Genomic DNA, 22,954 nt, shown 5'->3' on the forward strand with positions numbered 1-22,954 from the left:
TGCAGTGAAATGAAAGTGTCAATGCCTGCGGATTATGCACAAAAAAGAATTACAGTTACAGCATAACGCCATCCTTTCAGTATAGGAAGGAACTGCAGGCGCTGGTTTAAAGCGAAGGTGGACACGAAATGCTGGAGTAACTCAGCGGGACAGGCAGCATCTCTGGAGAGAAGGAATGGGTGACGTTTCAGGTCGAGATCCATTCCTTCTCTCCAGAGATGCTGCCTGTCCCGCTGAGTTACTCCAGCATTTTGTGTCCATCTGCCATCCTTTCAGTCACAGGTCACACTGGGTAGTTCCAGTTTCTAGACACAAAAGGCTGGAGTAACCCAGCGGGTCAGACAGCATCTCTGGCGTTTCGGGTCGGGACCCTTCTTCAGACTGAGAGTCAGGGACCAAAGAGACATGGAAAGGTATAATATGTTCTATGTACCTTTTCATATCTCTCGTTTCCCTCTCCCCGACTCTCAGTCAGAAGAAGGGCCTCGACACGAAACGTCACCAATTCCTTTTCTACAGAGGTGCTGCCCCACCCGCTGAGTTACTCCAGCCTTTTGTGTCTATCGTCGCTGTAAACCAGCATCTGCCGTTCCTTCCTTCACTCTTAAGTCCATGGTGTACTTTCTCCCACATTGCCACCTCTTGTTCACCTGTTCCAGATGCAGTAAATACAGGTCACGGTGAAACGCGATAATGCTGACTGCGAGATCATCTGACTCTCAAAACACACACCTGTCGAACTTGGAAGAGACTATTGTGCATTGTGAACACAGCAGTTTCACTTCATTTAGTGGAGTTAAATGGGACAGGGTGCCATACAACACCTGCTGCTGAAAGTGACTGCTCCAACGCCTTTGATGTGCCGGGGGTTTGGCTTCTGATCAAGAGGTGGAGCTGATCCATCCAAATACCATGCCTTTCAAGTCTTACTGGATTTCCACTCCCTGTGCCAGGATCCCATTCAACAGATTTGCATCAATGCAGCCAGGATATCACAAACAACCAGGAAGATGATTTTCATTTCTAAGCAGGACCCAACCCAGGCAACATCTGTTCTTGATCAGAGGGGGAACGGGTGACACAGACAGGTGTGCAAGTGACTCCCTTTGAACTACCTGTACGGTGACATTTAGAGGAGGCATTTTGCAATCTCGGAGGGCTTCTCGTTGTCGTTTTAAATTTGGGAACTTCAGCAGCCGACTTGCAGGCAAGCTAGGTCCCAGGCAGCATTAACGTGGTGACAAGACGTTGAAAGCCAAATCTCGTTCCCTGGACGCTGGGGAGAGCTCTCTGGCTTTTCTTACCCGGGTGCCCATGGGATCACTTGTTCACCTGAGAAGGGCAGATGGTGACTCTACTACAATGTTGTAGTATTGCCGCCCACAGGTGGCACCTCTGACAACGTGGCATTTCGAAAGGGTTGGCACCTTCAGAACAGAACCAATGGGAATTTTGTGCATGGGATCAGAAGTGGGGGGTGGGGGGAGCGGGGAGGGGGGGGTAGGATGGTTTCATTTAACTTGGCCTAAATTCTGGGAAGTTCGGTTGGGGTCTGATCAAAGATTGATCAGTGACTAGTTTAAAATCGAGCAGAATTTTTGGTGGATTGCATTCTCCCAAAGTGCGGCACGGTGGCGCAGCGGTAGAGTTGCTGCCTTACAGTGCCGGAGAATCAGGTTCGATCCTGACTGCGGGTGCTGTCTGTACGGAGTTTGTACGTTCTCCCCGTGACCTCTGAGATCTTCGTTTCCCTCCCACACTCCAAAGACGCACAGGTTTGTAGGTTAATTGGCTCGGTATAAATGTAAATTGTCCCTGGTGTGTGTAGGACAGTATTAATGTGCGGGGATCGCTGGTCGGCGTGGACTCGGTGGGCCGAAGAGCCTGTTTCCACAAGTCCGAGCACGTGGACTTTTTGTAAATGGCGCCAAAATATGGCGACCCGTGCATGTGTGATCTATGCAAAGGAATCTCACTGGGCAGTGCACAGGTGACAATAAAGCGCCATTGAACCATTGATTCAGCACCGATCCCTGAGGCACACCATTAGTCACAGGCATCTAGTCCGAAAAACAACCTTCCTCTATCATCTTCCGGCTTCCTTCCACGAAGCGAATTTTCTATCCAGTCGGCCAGCTCTCCTGGATCCCATGAGCTCTGACCTTCCACAGCAGCCGACCATGCAGAACCTTATCAAATGCCTTGCGGATGTCAACACAGACAATGTCTACTGCTTTGCAGTTATCAACCCATCTCACAAAACTGAGACACAATCTCCCACTTGCAAAACCTTTCTTGTCTAGCTTCCCACAGTGTCCTCACATATATCTGAGTTTGGGACATTTATGTCAAAATGTCTTCAAAATGTCTTCATCTTCAAAATCATCAAAAAGAAAAAATCTTCAAAGTGTCTCAGGGCATCCAGCACCCCCTTGACAGTAACACGAACTGTCCTCACGACGTTCCCATCAACTATCCCAAGTTCCTCAGTCTTCATGTCTTTATGGTAAAAACAGAGGAGATATGCCGTGGGTGCCGTGGGTGGCACAGCGCCAGAGACCCCGGTTCGATTCTGACTACGGGTGCTATCTGTAATGAGTTTGTACGTTCTTCCTGTGACCCGCATGGGTTTTCCCCGGGTGCTCCGGTTTCCTCTCACGCTCCAAAGACGTACAGGTGTGTAGGTTAATTGGCTTGGTAACATTGTAAATTGTCCCTGGTGTGTGTGGGAGAGTGGAAAACCCACACGGTCACGTGGGGAACATACAAGCTCGGTCTGCACTTGATGAATGTCCTGCCTTTACAATTCCGTTTGTTGAAGCTGCAGAGATCGCTGCCGGGTGTCTCCCTGGTTTCTCCTCCACCTGACACGTGTGCAGAAGTGTTAGTCCTTCCCAAAGATACCAGAGGAGCAAGATAGACCACTCGACCCTCAAAACCGTAGTACGTCACGGCGCCATTTTAGTAGGCAGAAACTTGCAGAATCATTTAAAAAGAAAAATAACAAAAATCTGTGTATTGATAGATGAGATATATTCTGCATTTTAATGGTATCATCACACATACTGTTCCCCCAAAACACTGATTACACTGCGAGAGGGATAACGGACGGCGGGTTTTGCTTACTAAAATGGCTCCTTTGCGTACTACACTTCAGTATAGGCGATTTCAACGGTGGTCCATCTTGTTCCTCTAGTATCTTTTTTCCTTCCCCCCCTCGAGGTTTGCCGTTTATACTTGTAAATCTCTTTGACACCTTCTGAGTGTCTTCTATCAGTTTCAGCACATTGAGACCAGGCTGTGCTCAGTACACAGAGCTGTTCACAGTAGAACAGGTCTCCAGGTAGATAATTAAACAACAGCCTACCTGCTTCAGAGGACAGGTAGATCTTTCTACCACCTCTCACTCATCCCTTGGTGAGGTTAGCGCAGGGGCAAGGGATGTTTCACCTGCTAATTAATAACCTGACAGGCCCTGACACGAAACTTGCTTCCTGGCCATGACTATTTTTAAGTTCAGTCCTTTATGTTTGACTCCACGATCCACATAATCTGGGATTAGTTTCGGGGAGGATGAGGATGTTTGGGATGATTCACCAACATCCACTGGATGAGGTCATTAGACCGGGTATCAACCTGGACTAGGAGCCCGATCACCCCAGGAGATGGCCAGTTGTTATCCGCGAGGTGGAGAGGTCTAAAACCAGGGGGCAAAGCTTAAGCTGAGAGGGGAAAGATTTCAAAGGACCTGAGGGCAGATTTTTGCTTTTGTGGGTAGTGGGTGGCGTATATGTGGAACAAGCTGCCAGGGGTGGTAAAGTGGTGGGTACAATAACAACACTTAAAAGACATTTGAAAAGGTTGATGAATGGGACAGATTTGGAGGGATGCGGGCCAAACGAGTGCCTCAGGAAGGCATCGAGGCTCAGGAAGGCATGTTGGTTGGCATGGACAAATTGGGCCAAAACACCTTTTTTTCCGCGCTGCATAGCTCTCTGATTCTATGATTGTCAGTAAAGATAAGCAAAGCACAAGTAGGGAGAGAGAGAGAGAGAGAGAGAGAGAGAGAGGGGGAGAGGAAGAGAGGGGGAGAGAGAGGGAGAGAGGGGGAGAGAGGGGGAGCCCCCCTGACATCAGTCTGAAGAAGGGTCTCGACCCGAAACGTCACCCATTCCTTCTCTCTTGAGATGCTGCCTGACCTGCTGAGTTACTCCAGCATTTTGTGAATACATTCCCAAATAATACAGTGTACCTCAGTGAAAACGTTGTGAATTAACTGTTAGTGTTGGTGATCGGAAAGATGGCTGTTTAACTGTGAGTCGAATTTACCCATTCCTTCTCTCCAGAGAGTGCTATCTGTCCCGCTGAGTTACTCCAGCATTTTGTGTCTATCATCAAATTCACCCAGTTGGGTAACGTTGGCCTACCTGGGCATGGATAGGTGAGGCATCTTCACCAATGGCTGGGTCTCAAGGTGTTATTGGAGCTGTGGACACCAATGGCTTGAGGCTGGAAAGCCGCACTCAGCCACTCTGCCTCATGCTCACAGCCTACCGAGGGAGTAGTGACAAAATAAAAGTAAAAGAATGATAAACAATGGACAATAGGTGCAGGAGGAGGCCATTCGGCCCTTCGAGCCAGCACTGCCATTCAATGTGATCATGGCTGATCATTCTCAATCAGTACCCCGTTCCTGCCTTCTCCCCATACCCCCTGACTCCGCTATCCTTAAATGTTCTTTCCAGCTCTCTCTTGAATGCATTCAGAGAATTGGCCTCCACTGCCTTCTGAGGCAGAGAATTCCACAGATTCACAACTCTCTGACAGAAAAAGTTTTTCCTCATCTCAGTTCTAAATGGCCTACCCCTTATTCTTAAACTGTTGCCCCTTGTTCTGGACTCCCCCAACATTGGGAACATGTTTCCTGCCTCTAACGTGTCCAACCCCTTAATAATCTTATACGTTTCGATAAGATCTCCTCTCATCCTTCTAAATTCATATTGGTTCGTTTGAGATGTGTCGAAACAATCCCAGGCTGTGAGGAGACATCAGCACTGTCTGGGTTGTCCAGCCTGAAGAAGGGTCTCGACCCGAAACGTCACCCATTCCTTCTCTCCAGAGAAGCTGCCTGTCCCATTGAGTTACTCCAGCACTTTGTGCCTTTTCTTGTAAACAGGCATCTGCAGTTCCTCCTATCTGCATGATGAAACAGTGTGTATGTGAGAGTGACAGAGGGAGAGGGACAAGTCTGAAGAAGGGTCTCGACCCGAAACGTCACCCATTCCTTCTCTCCAGAGATGCTGCCTGACCTGCTGAGTTACTCCAGCATTTTGAGTCTATCTTCGGCTTAAACCAGCATCTGCAGTTCCTTCCCTCCGATGTTTAGGTCACACATTCAATAGTATTTCTGGTCACTGCCACACAGCTGCTTGTGGGAGATCTCTATGGCTGCTGTGGGCAGATTTCACAAGTATTTGAATGACTCAAGTGTTTAGGCATGTCCTGAAAGGCATTACAGAAAAGCAAGTGAGCTTAACGGACTGTGGGCAGAGAGAATCACTGAGCCTGAAAGTGTAGTCATTGTCAAATAGAGCAGCAAAGCTTATGGGGCATTGCCTTGGAAGAGTTGCACTGGTAACCGCAGGAGTTGAGATGATGCTCGGTCCCTACAACTTGAGCGGCACGGTGGCGCAATGGTGGAGCTGCTGCCTTACAGCGCTTACAGCGCCGGAGTCCCTGGTTCGATCCCGACTACGGGTGCTGTCTGTGTGGAGTTTGTACGTTCTCCCCGTGACCACGTGGGTTTTCTCCGAGATCTTCTGTTTCCTCCCACACTCCATAGACGTACAGGTTTGTAGGCTAATTGGCTCTGTATAAATGTAAATTGTCCCCAGTGTGCATAGGATACTATTAATGTGTGGGGATCGCTGGTCGGCACGGACTCGGTGGGCTGGAGGGCCTGTGTATGCTGTGTATCTGTAAATCAAACGAAACTCCCATCGCTGCTTGCCCAGGGGCATCTCTCCTGTTTTGAAACAACGTTTAAATCCTACAGTCAACTTCTCAGAAAGAGATGTCCCAATAATCAGCATTGCTCGTTGTGTGGGGCAATTTCCTATTGCATTATCAACCAGTAGATTACAGCAGGCGATTGGCAAGGTCTTGTCACAAAGTGATGCAGAGTTTCCTGTAGCCCACACACTCAAACATCTATCCATTATCTGCTCTAGCACTGGTTAATTCCATGCAGCTTTGGAGAGGAAGTATTGATTTCACTCAATAAAATCTCAGGTTTCCCTTTCAATAGACAATAGACAATAGACAATAGGTGCAGGAGGAGGCCATTTGGCCCTTCGAGCCAGCACCGCCATTCAATGTGATCATGGCTGATCATTCTCAATCAGTACCCCGTTCCTGCCTTCTCCCCATACCCCCGACTAGTCTGAAGAACGGTCTCGACCCGAAACGTGGATGGTCAGCCATGATCACAATGAATGGTGGTGCTGGCTCGAAGGGCCAAATTGCCTCCTCCTGCACCTACTTTCTCCCGAACAATGCACGGTGGCGCAGCGGTAGAGTTGCTGCCTTACAGCGAATGCAGCGCCGGAGACTCAGGTTCGATCCTTACTACGGGCGCCGTCTGTACGGAGTTTGTACGTTCTCCCCGTGACTTGCGTGGGTTTTCTCCGAGATCTTCGGTTTCCTCCCACACTCCAAAGACGTACAGGTATGTAGGTTAATTGGCTGGGCAAATGTAAAAATTGTCCCTAGTGGGTGTAGGATAGTGTTAGTGTGCGGGGATCGCTGGGCGGCGCGGACCCGGTGGGCCGAAGGGCCTGTTTCTGCGCTGTATCTCTAAATCTAAAATCTAAAAAATGTCACCATTCCTTCTCTCCAGAGATGCTGCCTGTCCCGCTGAGTTACCCCGGTATTTTGCGTCTTATCTTTGATTTCACTCACTTGTCCCAGCCAAAACACCAGTCATTGACTCATGGTTCTGTGTGGGTCCTGCAGTTTAACTTATTGTCACGTGTACCGAGGTACAGTGAAAAGCTTTTGTTGTTTGCTAACCAGTCAGCGGACGTTATTCCCTTATCATGTACCAATACACTGTAAATGGATCGATTGTAATAATTTATTTTAGTTTTAGTTTAGTTTAGAGATACAGCGCAGAAACAGGCCCTTCAGCCACTAGGTCCGTGGATATTAACACTATCCTACACACATTAGGGAAAATTTTTACATTTACCAAGCCAATTCACCTGTATACCTGTATGTCTTTGGAGTGTATTGTCATGTATTGTCTTTCTGCTGACTGATCATGGCTGATCTATCTCCAGCATTTTGTGAATAAATACCTTCGATTTGTACCAGCATCTGCAGTTATTTTCTTCCACTACCTGTTGCTCCACTGCGATTTCTCCTCAAGGTATGTCCACTTTGAAGAACTTCTCTCTTCGACGAGAGTTTAGCAACATGCTCTCGCCTCTCCCCCTCTGTGATTTCTCCTACTCTACGACCACATTTTGACCCAGACTCGCTACCACAGCCACACCTGCATCTCCCTGTCTCCACCTATATCCTTCCTTTGGATTCACCACAACCCGGTGGCCGAGCACTTCAACTCCCCCTCCCATTCCCAGTCTGACCTTTCTGTCATGGGCCTCCTCCAGTGCCATAGTGAGGCCCACCGCAAATTGGAGGAACAGCACCTCATATTTCGCCTGGGCAGCTTACAGCCCAGTGGTATGAACATCGACTTCTCCAACTTTAGATAGTTCCTCTGTCCCTCTCTTCCCCTCCTCCTTTCCAGATCTCCCTCTATCTTCCTGTCTCCACCAGTATCCTTCCTTTGTCCCGCCCCCCTGACATCAGTCTGAAGAAGGGTCTCGACCTGAAACGACACCTATTCCTTCTCTCCTGAGATGCTGCCTGACCTGCTGAGTTACTCCAGCATTTTGTACCTTCGATTTGTACCAGCATCTGCAGTTATTTTCTTATATATCTCTCCCTCCTAACCCCATTCTCCTGCCTTCTCCCCGTAACCCCTGACACCCGTGCTAATCAAGAATCTATCTATCTCTGCCTTGAAAATACCCATTGATGGCCTCCACAGCCTTCTGTGGCAAAGAATTCCACAGACTCACCACCCTCTGACTAAAGAAATTCATCCTCATCTCCTTCCCAAGGGATGGTCCTTTAATGCTGATGCTGTGACCTCCAGTCCTAGACTCTCCCACTGGCCTCCACATCCACTCTATCCAAGCCTTTCGCTATTCTGTACGTTTCAATGAGGTCCCCCCCTCATTCTTCGAAACTCCTTTGACGTTTTCCGACTTGAACAAAGAGTCTAGTCTGCCTCTTTCTACCTCGCCGATCCTTTCATTATTCCGAACAATTCTATCGGATAGGATTTCCACGAAAGTGCCTTCGAGACGGTCAAACTGCAGGACTCCTGTGATGCCCTAGGAGATGAATCACTGAAGTGTATTCAGGAATTTTGTGAAAGAACATCTCAGGAGCGCAGGTCGGTACCTGTGTGCATTTGAATAGTGTCATGTTTCAAATGGACTAGCTGCTGAGAAGTGCACAATCTTTTGATGTGAATCTTGCCCCGGCAAAAGCAGAACACTTTAAGCAAGGAAAATAACATTTTAAAAGACAATTGGACAGGCGCATGGATAGGAAAGGTTCAGTGGGATATGGGTCAAACGCGGGCAAATGGGCTAGGCTTAGATGGGGATCGTGGTCACCATGGACTAATTGGGCCGAAGGGCCTTGTTTCTAGGCTTCATCACTCGGTGACACAGAGAAGATTCCACTCGATTCTGTCTACTTTGGGACTTGGGTTGCCAACTGTCCCGTATTAGCCGGGACATCCTGTATATTGGGCTAAATTGGTTTGTCCCGTACAGGACCGCCCTTGTCCCGTATTAGGCCTGGGGGGCGCTGTAGGCCCGGACACTGTAGGCCCTGAGGCCTGGGTGCCGCCTAATGGAGGTTGCATAGCAACCCGCCTCCCGTCCCGGGTGGCCACCATTGGTGGAGCTGGAGCACGTGGCCGCTGGCTGGGTGAGGCCATGTGAGGCACGGGGTGGTGACGTCACCCTTTGTCCCTTATTTGGGAGTGAGAAAGTTGGCCACCCTATTTGGGACAGATGTGTAAAGTCCAAATGATATACGCCTGCCTTTGTTTCGAATGATTCAGTGCCCTTGGTAGGGTTGCCTCACACCAGGAAGACAGCCAGATCTTAAAAGAAGCACACAGGGCCGGTAGAACTGCTTCTCGAGCTCTCCCGACAAAGCCACCTTCCAGAGGGTAATAAATGCCAGTGGAATCCTCGTGATAAAGCAAAGGGACCCTTGGCAAGGGAGAGTGAATGGATCGAAGACAGGTCAGGCAGGAGGGGATACATTCTTCCACCGCCCCCACAACAATATTGAGAAGTTCAACCTTTGCAAAGCTCCCCCGGGAAGATTAAAGCCAAACGTATAACATTTCAAGTTAATTGTGTCACCCACGGACTCACCGGCCAACGTCGCATTTTCCAGAGCGTTGCAGACTAATAATACAGCACCTGTTAACAAAAAGAGAATCTTGGAATGAGTTGCTGCCCTGTGGAAAGCAATGACAGTGTATTCACGTCCTTTGTCATTTCCCAAGGAACACGTACTGAGCCAAGTTAAAAATACTTCAAAAATACTTTGGAGCAATGGTAAGGCACAAAATGCTGGAGTAACTCAGCGGGTCAGGCAGCATCTCTGGAGAGAAGGAATGGGAGAGGTTTCTGGTCGAGACCCTTCTTCAGACTTTCTTTCCCATACTTTGGAGCAATACTTGGTTAATTGAATATTTGGAGACTGGTAATTTTTTCTCATAGAATCCACTAACAGCACAAGACAACACCGTCTCCAGGTTCAACTCATTAGAAACTTACAAAATTCTTAAGGGGTTGGACAGGCTAGATGCAGGAAGATTGTTCCTGATGTTGGGGAAGTCCAGAACAAAGGGTCACAGTTTAAGGATAAGAGGGAAGTCTTTTAGGACCGAGGTGAGAAAGTTTTTTTTCACACAGAGAGTGGTGAATTTGTGGAATTCTCTGCCACAGACGGTAGTTGAGGCCAGTTCATTGGCTATATTTAAGAGGGAGTTAGATGTGGCCCTTGTGGCTAAAGGGATCAGGGGTTATGGAGAGAAGGCAGGTACGGGATACTGAGTTGGATGATCAGCCATGATCATATTGAATGGCGGTGCAGGCTCGAAGGGCCGAATGGCCTACTCATGCACCTATTTTCTATGTTTCTATATTCCTTCCATCCAGAGAAGTTGCCTGTCCCATTGAGTTACTCCAGCACTTTGTGTCTTTTCTTGTAAACTGGCATCTGCAGTTCCTCCTATCTGCATGATGAAACAGTGTGTATGTGAGAGTGACAGAGGGAGAGGGACAAGTCTGAAGAAGGGTCTCGACCCGAAACGTCACCCATTCCTTCTATCCAGAGATGCTGCCTGTCCCGCTGAGTTACTCCAGTGATTTTGTGTCTATCTTCGGTGTAAACCAGCATCTGCAGTTCTTTCCTACACGCAGATGTTAAACCTTGTTCCACTTTTACAGAACTACAGGCCAGATCACGGCTACAGCGACGTAAAATATTTCCTCTCATCTCGCCCCAATCCCCCCGCTCCCCACTCACCTTTTAAATCAGAATTATCTCTCTCAACTTTGTTGCCACTGGAAACAGAGACACATCATAAACCTTGCATCGTTTTGAATACCTTGATTAAATCTTGCTGTAAACAGAGCATTCTTCGTGCCTCCAAACTCCAGATACCCACATCCCACATGCCCGGCATCATTCCGGGGAAATCAAACAATTTAGCTCTTTAGATTTTCGTTGAGTTTATTATTGCCACGTGTACCAAAGCTTTCGCTTGCATGCTATCCAGTTTAAGAAAAGACCACACCTGATTGCAGTCAAGCCACCCACAGAAAGAGAATACAAGGTACGACATTTAGTGCAAGATAAAGTCTGATTAAAGATAGTTCAAAGATCTCCAATTAGGTAGGTAGGTAGGCCAGGACCGCACTCTAGCTGATGAGAGGACAGTTCAGTTGCCTGATAACAGCTGGGAAGTAACTGTCCCTTGTTCTGGAGGTTTGTGGTTTCAAACCACTGTACCCCCTGCCTAATGGGAGAGGGGCGAAGAGGAAGTGTGAGAGTGGTCCTTGATTATGCTGGTGGCCTTGCCGAGCCAGCGTGAAATGTAGACGTTGTCAATTGGTTTGCGTGATGGTCTGGGATATGTCACAACTCTGCAATTCCTTGCCACCTTGGATGGAACCGATCCCAAACCAGGTTGTATAAGAAAATAACTGCAGATGCTGGTACAAATCGAAGGTATTTATTCACAAAATGCTGGAGTAACTCAGCAGGTCAGGCAGCATCTCGGGAGAGAAGGAATGGGTGACGTTTCGGGTCGAGACCCTTCTTCAGACTGAGGTTGTGACGCTTTTTACGTTGCGTCTGCAGTTTGCTATGGGCTGTTGCAGACATGCCAAACTTCCTTAGCCTTCTAAGGAAGTGTAGTCATCGGTGCGCTATCTTGGCCATTGCATCTATGTGGACCGTTCAGGACAAATTGCTGCTGATATTTATTCCTAAAAACTCCTAAGAAGCTTTCGACCATCTCTACTTCGGCACCATCAACGTATACTGGGGTGTGTGTACTGCTTCGCTTCCTGAAGGCAATCACTCGACGGCGGCACGGTGGCGCAGCGGTAGAGTTGCTGCCTTACAGCGAATGCAGCGCCGGAGACTCAGGTTCGATCCTGACTACGGGCGCCGTCTGTACGGAGTTTGTACGTTCTCCCTGTGACCTGCGTGGGTTTTCTCCGAGATCTTCGGTTTCAATAGACAATAGGTGCAGGAGGAGGCCATTCGGCCCTTCGAGCCAGCACCGCCATTCAATGTGATCATGGCTGATCATTCCCCTGACTCCGCTATCCTTAAGAGCTCTATCTAGCTCTCTCTTGAATGCATTCAGAGAATTGCCCTCCACTGCCTTCTGAGGCAGAGAATTCCACAGATTCACAACTCTCTGACTGAAAAAGTTTTTCCTCATCTCAGTTCTAAATGGCCTACCCCTTATTCTTAAACTGTGGCCCCTGGTTCTGGACTCCCCCAACATTGGGAACATGTTTCCTGCCTCGAACGTGTCCAACCCCTTAATAATCTTATACGTTTCGATAAGATCCCCTCTCATCCTTCTAAATTCCAGTGTATACAAGCCTAGCCGCTCCAGTCTTTCAACATACGACAGTCCCGCCATTCCGGGAATTAACCTAGTAAACCTATGCTGCACACCCTCAATAGCAAGAATGACCTGAAATCATAGCAGCTAAGCACTTGGAGTGGCACAGTAACCCATGGCTCTCGTTCTCCGAGGCAGGGATGGTTCCCAGCGAGCCAGAGTGGGGCATGAACTGTAGGCATTGGCTGGAACGAGCAGCGATTGCCGTAAGCTGCTCCTTGAGTTTAGTTTAGTTTAGAGATACAGCGCGGAAACAGGCCCTTTGGCCCACTGAGTACGTGCCGACCAGCGATCCCCACACATTAACGCTAACCTACACACACAAGGGACAAATTAACATTCATACCAAGCCAATTTACCTACAAATAACTTCTCTTCAGAGAGAGAGGCCAGGACTAAGTTTACACCCACCCACACACACACATACAAAAACACTGGTGTGTCTTCATAAATTCATAAGTTGTAGGAACAGAATTAGGTCATTCGGCCCATCAAGTCTACTCCGTCGTTCAATCATGGCCGATCTATCTTTCCCCCTCAACCCCATTCTCCTGCCTTCTCCCCATAACCCTTGGCACCCTTACTGGTCAATGTGACAATCTTGTAACGTGTTAATAAGAGGACAGTTACACAAGAGGGGTTGCAATTTCTTACACAGGATAAACTGGGAGTTTCTGCATCCGGACACTCAAGCCGATCCTTTCACATTCCCCGGGATTCTCTGCAACATCTTTATTGTAGATTAGGGAAGATTAGCAAGGAGATTAAGCTACCAATTGCTGAACCAAAAATAAATCCCTTGTTTACTTGTGTAAGAATAGCAGTGAAATGAAGAGTGCCCTCGAGCCTGTGAAACTGAAATATTGACAATTCCTTTCCCCCCTACAGATGCTGCTCCACCCACTTGTCCTTTTCAAAAGCATTTATCAACGTCTCAAAAAGGAAACGTCTTAAAACAAGCACAAACGTTGGGATAACTCAGCGGGTCAGTCAGCATCTGTGCAGGACATGGATGGGTGACATTGCAGGTCGGGACCCTTCTTCCGACTGAATAACAGTCACCTATCCATTATCTCTAATGCTGCAGTGTAGCAACCACAGATTAAAGCTGCTCAACCCCCTGTAGACAATAGGTGCAGGAAGAGGCCATTCGGCCCTTCGAGCCAGCACCACCATTCAATGTGATCATGGCTGATCATTCACAATCAGTACCCCGTTCCTGCCTTCTCCCCATACCCCCTGACTCCACTATCTTTAAGAGCTCTATCTAGCTCTCCCTTGAAAGCATCCAGAGAATTGGCCTCCACTGCCTTCTGAGGCAGAGAATTCCACAGATTCACAACTCTCTGACTGAAAAAGTTTTTCCTCATCTACGTTCTAAATGGCCTACCCCTTAATCTTAAACTGTGGCCCCTGGTTCCCCCAACATTGGGAACATGTTTCCTGCCTCCAACGTGTCCAATCCCTTCATAATCATATATGTTTCAATAAGATCCCCGCTCATCCTTCTGAATTCCAGCGAATACAAGCCTATAGGCAGGGTCTCGACCTGAAACGTCACCTATACCTTCTCTCCAGAGGTGCTGCCTGTCCCGCTGAGTTACTGCAGCATTTTGTGCCTATCTCTGGTTTAAACCAGCACCTGCTGTTATTTTCCTACACAATCTGGTGTTCCTTCTTACACCCCCAGTTCCTCAGGCAGACTGCTCTAGATTCTAGTATCTACAGCTTCCTCTGTCACCAATGTCAGAAGCATTGATCTGTCTGGTCCCCTGCATCAATATTTATCTTTATAATCAATATCTACACACCAAATTATCAGCGTAGGAAAGAACTGCTCCCTCCCCACCCCCTCCCCTTTCCCAGTTCTCCAACCAGTCTTACTGTCTCCGACTACATTTTATCTCTGAACCGCCCACTCCCCTGACATCAGTCTGAAGAAGGGTCTCGGCCCGAAACGTCACCCATTCCTTCTCTCCATTCCTGTCCCGCTGAGTTGATCCAGCGTTTTGTGTCTGCCGGCAAATTATTAGGTCGTGTGCGTTATTTTGACGGCAATTATTAATGTCAGCTCCTGGCAGGAGCATCAATCCAAGGGTTAATGTGGGGGTCACGACGTGATGTGTTGACAGTCAGTGCAAAGGGGAGGTGGTGATGGGGATAGATCTAACTCGGTGTGACAGGAATACAGTCGGAATTCATTACAGTAATGAAGCTTCACTGTACAAATCATCTCTCGGATCAAAGCAGATGAAAGCACAACTCACTAGAGGCTGCTTTGCTGGCGTGGGATCAAAAGTGTCATCCTGAATCACATCCGAAGGCTGACCTCAACTGTATATTCCACTTAATGCTGGTCTGCCTCTGATGCAAGGGACTGAAATGAAAGGAATACGAGGCTGCAAGTCCAGCCCTCAGCACATTCCCCTTGCTCTGCTGGCTGCAACAGCATCAGTTGTTGAGAGCCATACAGCATGGAAATAGGCCCTTCGGCCCATCTTGCCCAGACCGGCCAACATGTCCCATCTGCACCAGGCCCACCTAGCTGCCTGGAATGAATTCAGTGAAGGACTGAGCTGGGAACTGGTGAGAACCGGCACTGGAGAACAACGCAGGGGCAGCAAAAGCGTGTGAGATCTTTGCGGGCATCACTGGTTTCGTGATGCACTAAGGCCGTAATGGAAGAGACATTTCAGAGACATTTGGACAGGTACATGGATAGGATAGGTTTAGAGGGATATGGGCCAAGCGCAAGCAGGTGGGACTACTGTAGCTGGGGCATGTTGGTTGGCGAGGGCAAGTTGGGCCAAAGGGCCTGTTTCCATGCTGTTAGAGCATCCTGACTCCAAGAGCATCTTTTTACCACTTTTGTATAAACACCAAATCATCGTACCTTGCCTTACTTTTTCTAAACTTTTCAAAAGCATTTATCAACATCCCAACAAGGAGACATCTGAAAAAAAAACCCCACAAAGTGCTGGAGTAACTCAGCAGGTCATGCAGCATCTGTGCAGGACTTGGATAGGTGACGTTTTGGGTCGAGACCCTTCTTCACACTGAAAAAGTCACCAATCCATTAGCCTGAAGAAGGGTCCCGACCCGAAACATCACCTATCTATTTTCTCCAGAGATGCTGCCCGACTCGTTGAGTTACTCCAGCACATTGAGTTTTTTTGTTGTAAACCAGCATCTGCAGCTCCAGGGATTTGTTTTGATGTTCTTTCATCATCACTGGGCCCAAAATACTGGAATTCCTTCCTCTGCACAGTGGGACCAGGTGGTTCCACCATCTTCTCTCAAAGTCATCGGGGATGAGTGTTGACTACCAGCCTCACCATCTCCACCCTGAGAAGTTCAGTTCAGTTTAGTCTATGCACCGAGGTTCAGCTTTTGTTGCGTGCTGACCATTCAGCGGAAAGACAATACCCGATTACAGTGTATAGATACATGATAAGGGAATAACATTTAGTGCCAGGTGAAGCCAGCAAACTTCGAACAAGGATAGTCCGAGGGTCACCGATGAGGTAGATAGCAGTTCACGATAAACATTGCCACCATGAAACATTGGACGGCCAAAGATCATTTGGTCTATCTCCTCCACACTGCATGAAGGTTGAGGAAACCATTTGGCCCTTCAGCCTGTTTTATTATTTGCAGGTTGCCATCTTAACGCCAGGGGGCGCCGCACGATGGCTGCCTCGCCAACGGTCTGTCTTCGTCTTTTTCCTTTGTGTTTTTAGTTTGTTGTAAAATGTATGTTTTAGTTTATCTTTAGTTGTGTATTATGTGGGTGGGGGGGGGGGGGGGGGGGGGACTTTTTAAAATCTCTTTCCTCGACGGAGATGCGACTTTTTCCGTGTGGTATCTCCGCCACATTGCGGCCTAACATCGTGGAGTTGGCGGCCACTTGTTTGGGACTTCCAGAGTTCCAAAGCCGCGGAGCCTGTGGACTTTAACATCTCGGGGCGGGCGATCCCTTTGCCAGGGGTCGGCCTTTGGTGTTCCAACTTGCGGGATCCGTGGACTTTAACATCGTGGAGCTCGCGGTCCCTGGTTAGGGACCGACTTCGGGAACTCCGAGCCGCAGGAGTTTCGACCGCCCCGACGCGGGGGCTTCGACCGCCGGCTGCGGATGGCTCGACTCCTCCGACCGCGGGAGGAAAGGAGGAATGAAGACGGGTGGCACGGTGGCGCAGTGGTGGAGTTGCTGCCTTACAGCGAATGCAGCGTCGGAGACTCAGGTTCGATCCTGTCTACGGGTGCTGTCTGTACGGAGTTTGTACGTTCTCCCCGTGACCTGTGTGGGTTTTCTCCGAGATCTTCGGTTTCCTCCCACACTCCAAAGATGTACAGGTATGTATGTTAATTGGCTGGGCAAATGTAAAAATTGTCCCTGGTGAGTGTAGGATAGTGGTAATGTGCGGGGATCGCTGGGCGGCGCGGATCCGGTGGGCCGAAGGGCCTGTTTCTGCGCTGTATCTCTAAATCTAAAAAAAAATCTAAAAAATCTAAGATAAGACTTTATTGCCTTCTGTCACAGTGCAGAACGTGAAGGAACCACTGTGGTGGATGCTTATGTCAGTTTTTATGCAGCTGTGTGTCTTGTTGCTTTTTTTCCCTATGACTGTATGGCAAACCAAATTCCTCGTATGTTGCAAAACATATTTGGCTAATAAATAATGACGATGACTATGATTATGATTCTACTTTTCTTCTTTCATGACTTCACTAAACAAAATCTAATTTCAGTCTTGAAATGAATCATCGAGTTGCTGCATTATTCCATGAAATGAGAGGTAGCGTCATTTCTGTGGGTTATCCCTCTGTCTCAGTACAAGATCTCAGAGCTTCTCCATTGGACCATCCAGACTGTTGAGGTACCGAGCTCTGGACTTCCCCCTTAAATGTCCACCTTCCTCGTTCACCACCCCGCTCAAAAATTGTGTGCAACTTTTTGTAAGAAGGAACTGCAGGTGCTGGCTTACACCAGAGGTACAAACACCTTCTTGTGCAAACGTCTTGTACAATTTTTTAGTTTGATACACATCTCTGAAGCAGACAGGATGTTTCCAGCATTAAAAGGGGTCTTAACAAATGGAAGTAGCTGTGACTATTTTTGGATGAATTACATTTAGAATTATTCCAAACTCTCGACAATCTGCCAAACAAGTTTTAAAACGCAGGGCCTAGGAGAACTCAGAGGTCACCCGTGGCCATGGTTTTGGACCTGTTCTGCTACTATACACTCCAACACACATCCAATAACTCCTTGGTATATGTACTGCCACAACATAGACTTTTCTGGTCACAGTGAGGCCCAACGCAAATTGGAGGAACAACACCTCATGTTTCATTTGGGCAGCTATGAATATTTAAACAGAGAAACATAGAAAATAGGTGCAGGAGGAGGCTATTTGGCCCTTTGAGCCAGCACCGCCATTCATTGTGATCATGGCTGATCATCCACAATCAGTAACCTGTGCCTGCCGTCTCCCCATATCCCTTGATTCCACTAGCCCTAGAGCTCTATCTATCTCTCTTTTAAATTCATCCAGTGTATTGGCCTCCATTGCCTTCTGTGGCAGAGAATTCTACTTTTCCACAATTTCCAATTCCACAAATTCACAACTCTCTGGGTGAAAAAGTTTTTTCGCACCTCAGTTTTAAATGGCCTCCCCTTTATTCTTAGACTGTGGCCCCTGGTTCTGGACTCCCCCAACATTGGGAACATATTTCCTGCGTCTAGCTTGTCCAGTCCATTCATAATTTTGTACGTCTCTATAAGATCCTCTCTCATCCTTCTAAACTCCAGTGAATACAAGCCCAATATTGACTTATCTAACTTCAAGTAACCCTAGCTTTCCCTCTCTCTCTGTCTCTCCCCATCTTAGTTCTCCGACTAGTTTCACTGCTCCCCTGATTAAGTTTTACTGATTGTCTGCCTCCTTGTCACCTTCTCCTCAGACAACAATGAACCACTCTACATTTCCTTGATCACCGTCCGCTTTGATCTGTCATTTTCACACCGCACCCTTCCATATCTCTAGACTCCCTCTCCTCTGACTCTCAGTCTGAAGAAGGGTCTCGACCCATCCCTTCTCTCCAGAGATGCTGCCTGTCCTACTGAGTTACTCCAGCTTTCTGTGTCTATCTTCTTTTCTGGTGTTGTTTACTTCAGAACATTTTGGACAAACCGGCAGGAATACAATGATGCGGGCCAACACGTCCTGGAGCCAAAAGAGGGCGTGCCACACAGGTAGACAAAAACAAACTTTAAATCAAGGCCCTCAATGCGTTTATTCTGAGGCCATTATGTCAATTGAAGCAAAAACACCAAATTTGTCCTGGCAATGTGGATTGTGAGAGTTTGCTGCACTCTTGGCAGGCTGTGGTTCTTGCGTTACCACAGCACCTACAAACTTAAACTCTCGGGAAGAATGAGATCATGAAAGATGCCAAAAAAATACAAGATTTTCTGCTTTGTGCAGCGACTTCCATAGGATAGACAATAGGTGCAGGAGGAGGCCATTCTGCCCTTTGAGCCAGCACCACCATTCAATGTGATCATGGCTGCTCATTCTCAATCAGTACCCCATTCCTGCCTTCTCCCCTTACCCCCTGACTCCGCTATCCTTAAGAGCTCTATCTAACTCTCTCTTGAATGCATTCAGAGAATTGGCCTCCACTGCCTTCTGAGGCAGAGAATTCCACAGATTCACAACTCTGACTGAAAAAGGTGTTCCTCATCTCCGTTCTAAATGGCCTACCCCGTATTCTTAAACTGTGGCCCCTGGTTCTGGACTCCCCCCAACATTGGGAACATGTTTCCTGCCTCTAACGTGTCCAACCCCTTAATAATCTTATGTGTTTCGATAAGATCCCCTCTCATCCTTCTAAATTCCAGTGTATACAAGCCTAGTCGCTCCAGTCTTTCAACATACGACAGTCCCGCCATTCCAGGAATTAACCTGGTGAACCAACGCTGCAGATCCACCAGCTTCAGACAAGATCACACCAGGAAGAACGGCGCAAAGAACAAAGTTATATCTCAGTCGCCAAGTTCTTTCTCTCCCCATTTTACCTACGATGCTGCCCCTACAGCTCTTTTCCAAAATCAATTCTTTCGCCACGGAGTTTTTTAACCCAGTTTCAACAGCTCTTCCAGGGTTAGTGTGTAGGAAGGAACGGCAGATGCTGGTTTAAACCAAAGACAGACACAAAAAGCTGGACCTGCTTAGTTACTCCAGCTTTATGTGTCCATCTTCCAGGGTTAACACGTTTTAAGTTTAAATGTTGGTCGGTGTGGGCAAATTGGGCCGAAGGGCCTGTTTCCACACTGTGACTCCATGACTCCAACTCTGCCTTAGGCCAATGTTGGATTCAGAAGTCTCTTAAATGAATAGCAATGGCCATTCTAACGTTTCATATTAAAACTGCCATCAGACTTGTCAACAACGCAAAATTTGGAATAATGGAATAATAATAGGAATCTGAGGGGTAATTTTTTCACACATAGGGTGATGGGGTGTATGGAACAAGCTGCCAGAGGTGGTAGTTGAGGCAGGGACTATCCCAGCGTTTAAGAAACAGTTAGTATAAGAAAATAACTGCAGATGCTGGTACAAATCGAAGGTATTTATTCACAAAATGCTGGAGTAACTCAGCAGGTCAGGCAGCATCTCGGGAGAGAAGGAATGGGTGACGTTCCGAAACGTCACCCATTCCTTTGCTCCCAAGATGCTGCCAGACCTGCTGAGTTACTCCAGCATTTTGTGAATAAGAAACAGTTAGACAGATACATGGATAGGACAGGTTTGGAAGGATTAAAACGCAGGCAGGTGGGACATGTTGGGAGATTTGGGCCGAAGGGCCTGTTTCCAGGCTGTATCACCCTGCGGCTCCATGACTACGACATGGCAACAATTGGTGGATGTAACACCAACCAGGCAATCACTTTGGGGAAAGGACAACGAGTACCACAGATCAGTCTGAAGAAGGGTCTCGACCCGAAACGTCATCCATTCCCTCTCTCCAGATCTGCTGCCTGACCCGCTGAGTTACTCCATTATTTTGTGAAATAAATACCTTCGGCGAGTACCACAGATCTCAACGTTAACCATCCCTCCCCCCTCTCTCTGAGATGTGGACTGACAGGGGGGCTCCGCTGGACAGACCTGGCCAACTTTCTGAAGAAGGGTCTCCACCCTGAAACGTCACCCACTCCTTCTCCCCAGAGATGCTGCCTGACCTGCTGAGTTACTCCAGCATTTTTGTGAATGAATATTTACCTCTTGTCCCACACAACCCACCCGACCCGGCAAAACTCCACCGGCCGGAGAAACCTGCCTAGTGTTTTGTTTTGGAATGAGCTACATGCAGGTAGGCGGCTGGTTGACACTGGAGATGGACACGCAAAAACGCTGCAGTAACTCTGGAGTAGGGTCTCGACCCGAAACGCCACCCATTCCTTCTCCCCAGAGACGCTGAGCTCCTCCACCATGTTGGTGTCTGTCTTCTTCTTGGGTTTAACCTGTTCCACAGAGGTCCCTCCCAACCACCGACCGCGCTGAATTGCAATGGATTGCCTGGTCGGAGAGTCTTCCCGAAATGAGTGGGGTGACTTGAGATTGGCGTTTGCAGGCCGCTCGGCCCGAAACGCCACCCATTCCTTCTCTCCAGAGATGCTGCCTGTTCTCGCTGAGTTACTCCAGCATTTCTATTTTTGTTGCGTCTATCTTCGGTCAACGAGAGAGAGAGGGAGAGGGAGAGAGAGAGGGAGAGAGGGAGAGAGAGAGTGGGAGAGTGAGGGAGAGGGAGAGAGAGGGAGAGAGAGAGGGAGGGTGAGAGAGAGGGAGGGAGAGAGAGAGGGGGTGAGGGAGAGAGAGGGTGAGGGAGAGAGAGAGAGGGAGAGAGGGAGAGGGAGAGAGGGTGAGAGAGAGAGGGAGAGAGAGGGAGAGACGAGTAGCGCTCGACCGGCCTTTCAATCAGCATCTTCGGACATTGGGAAGGGGTCCATCCAGTCCCGCCCCTGTCGACCCATCCCAATACAAGCAGGTCCCAAGCTCTCAAAAATAACCCCACAGTAAAGAAAACGTCCCTTCAATTCTTAGACGGGAGGGAAGGGGAGGGGGGAGAGAAGGTGATTGAAATCTTACCTGAAAATATGAGGATTAGTTCGCCACTAGAACTCAGCATGGTACTTGTCGTCAGTCGCTGGGCTTGTGTTGGTAGGCTGGGCTGTCTGTCGTCAGGCAGAGAGAGGCAGGGTGTGTGTGTGTATGTGTGACCTTCCAGGCATAAAGGGAGGATCTACCCACAAACTCTTAAAGCCGTATTACCCTTGTGACTGGAATAATATCAACAGCTCTGTGATTCTGTGTTTGTGTTTGTGTGTGTGTCATTAAAGTGCAAGTGGGTTTTCCCAGATTCCTGAAATATGTTGCATGTGTAGGAAGGAACTGCAGATGCTGGTTTAAACCGATGATCGACAAAAAACGCTGGAGTAACTCAGCGGGTCTGGCAGCGTCTCTGGAAAGAAGGAATGGGTCGACACCTTTCTTCAGACATGTCATGTTTAACCGCGGGACACTGTTCATTGAATCATAGAATCACAGGCCGTTCGGCCCACGTCCCCCCCGACCATCAAATTACACGTTCACACTAGTTCTAGTTGACAGATAACTGAACCATCCAACTAGAGAGCCGTCCTGACTACTATCTACCTCACTGGAGACCCCCGGACTATCGTTGATCGGACTTTGCTGGCTTTACCTTGCACTAAACGTTATTCCCTTATCATGTATTGTAAGAAAATAACTGCAGATGCTGGTACAAATCGAAGGTATTTATTTCACAAAATGCTGGAGTAACATTTAGAACAGAGATGAGGAAAAACTTTTTCAGTCACAGAGTTGTGAATCTGTGGAATTCTCTGCCTCAGAAGGCAGTGGCCAATTCTCTGAATGCATTCAAGAGAGAGCTGGGTAGAGCTCTTAATGATAGCGGAGTCAGGGGGTATGGGGAGAGGGCAGGAACGGGGTACTGATTGAGAATGATCAGCCATGATCACATTGAATGGCGGTGCTGGCTCGAAGGGCCGAATGGCCTCCTCCTGCACCTATTGTCTATTGGGTCAGGCAGCATCTCAGGAGAGAAGGAATGGGCGACGTTTACGTGTCCCTTATCATGTATCTGTCCACCGTGAACCACGATTGTAATCATGTATTGTCTTTCCGCTGACTGGTTAGCAATGGTTAACAAAAGCTTTTCACTGTACCTCGGTACACGTGACGATAAATAAAACATCCATCTAATTCTCCTTCCCATTCCCACACTGACCTTTATGATCGAGGTCTCCTCCATTGTCAGGGTGAGGCTAAACGCAAATTGGAGGAACAGTGTCTCATATTTCGCTTGGGCAGCTCACAGCCCAGTGGCGTGAATATTGATTTCTCTAACTTCAGGTAACCCCGGCATTCCCTCCCTCTCCATCCATCCCCCACCCAAGTCGCACCAGCTTCTCGTTTTCACCCAACCAACAGAGATGAGAAAACGAGATGAGAAAACATTTCTTCACACAGAGAGTGGTGAGTCTGTGGAATTCTCTGCCACAGAAGGTAGTTGAGGCCAGTTCATTGGCTATAT

At 48.1% G+C, this 22,954-nt stretch overlaps 1 protein-coding gene across 1 annotated transcript in view; it reads right to left on the reverse strand.

The window, feature by feature from the left end:
* Positions 1 to 21,695, reverse strand: part of LOC144610326 (protransforming growth factor alpha-like) — a 28,477-nt gene extending 6,782 nt beyond the window's left edge. Inside the window, exons 1-2 of the mRNA XM_078428937.1 lie at positions 21,466 to 21,695; positions 9,531 to 9,578 (exon numbers count right to left, since the gene is read on the reverse strand). Of these exons, the coding sequence (XP_078285063.1) occupies positions 9,531 to 9,578; positions 21,466 to 21,505 (88 nt within the window). The 5' untranslated portion in view covers positions 21,506 to 21,695. The remainder of the gene's footprint in view (positions 1 to 9,530; positions 9,579 to 21,465) is intronic.
* Between the last annotated feature and the right edge of the window lie 1,259 nt (positions 21,696 to 22,954).

This window comes from Rhinoraja longicauda, chromosome 36 (genome assembly GCF_053455715.1).
Source record: "Rhinoraja longicauda isolate Sanriku21f chromosome 36, sRhiLon1.1, whole genome shotgun sequence".
Taxonomy (NCBI): Eukaryota; Metazoa; Chordata; class Chondrichthyes; order Rajiformes; family Arhynchobatidae; genus Rhinoraja; species Rhinoraja longicauda.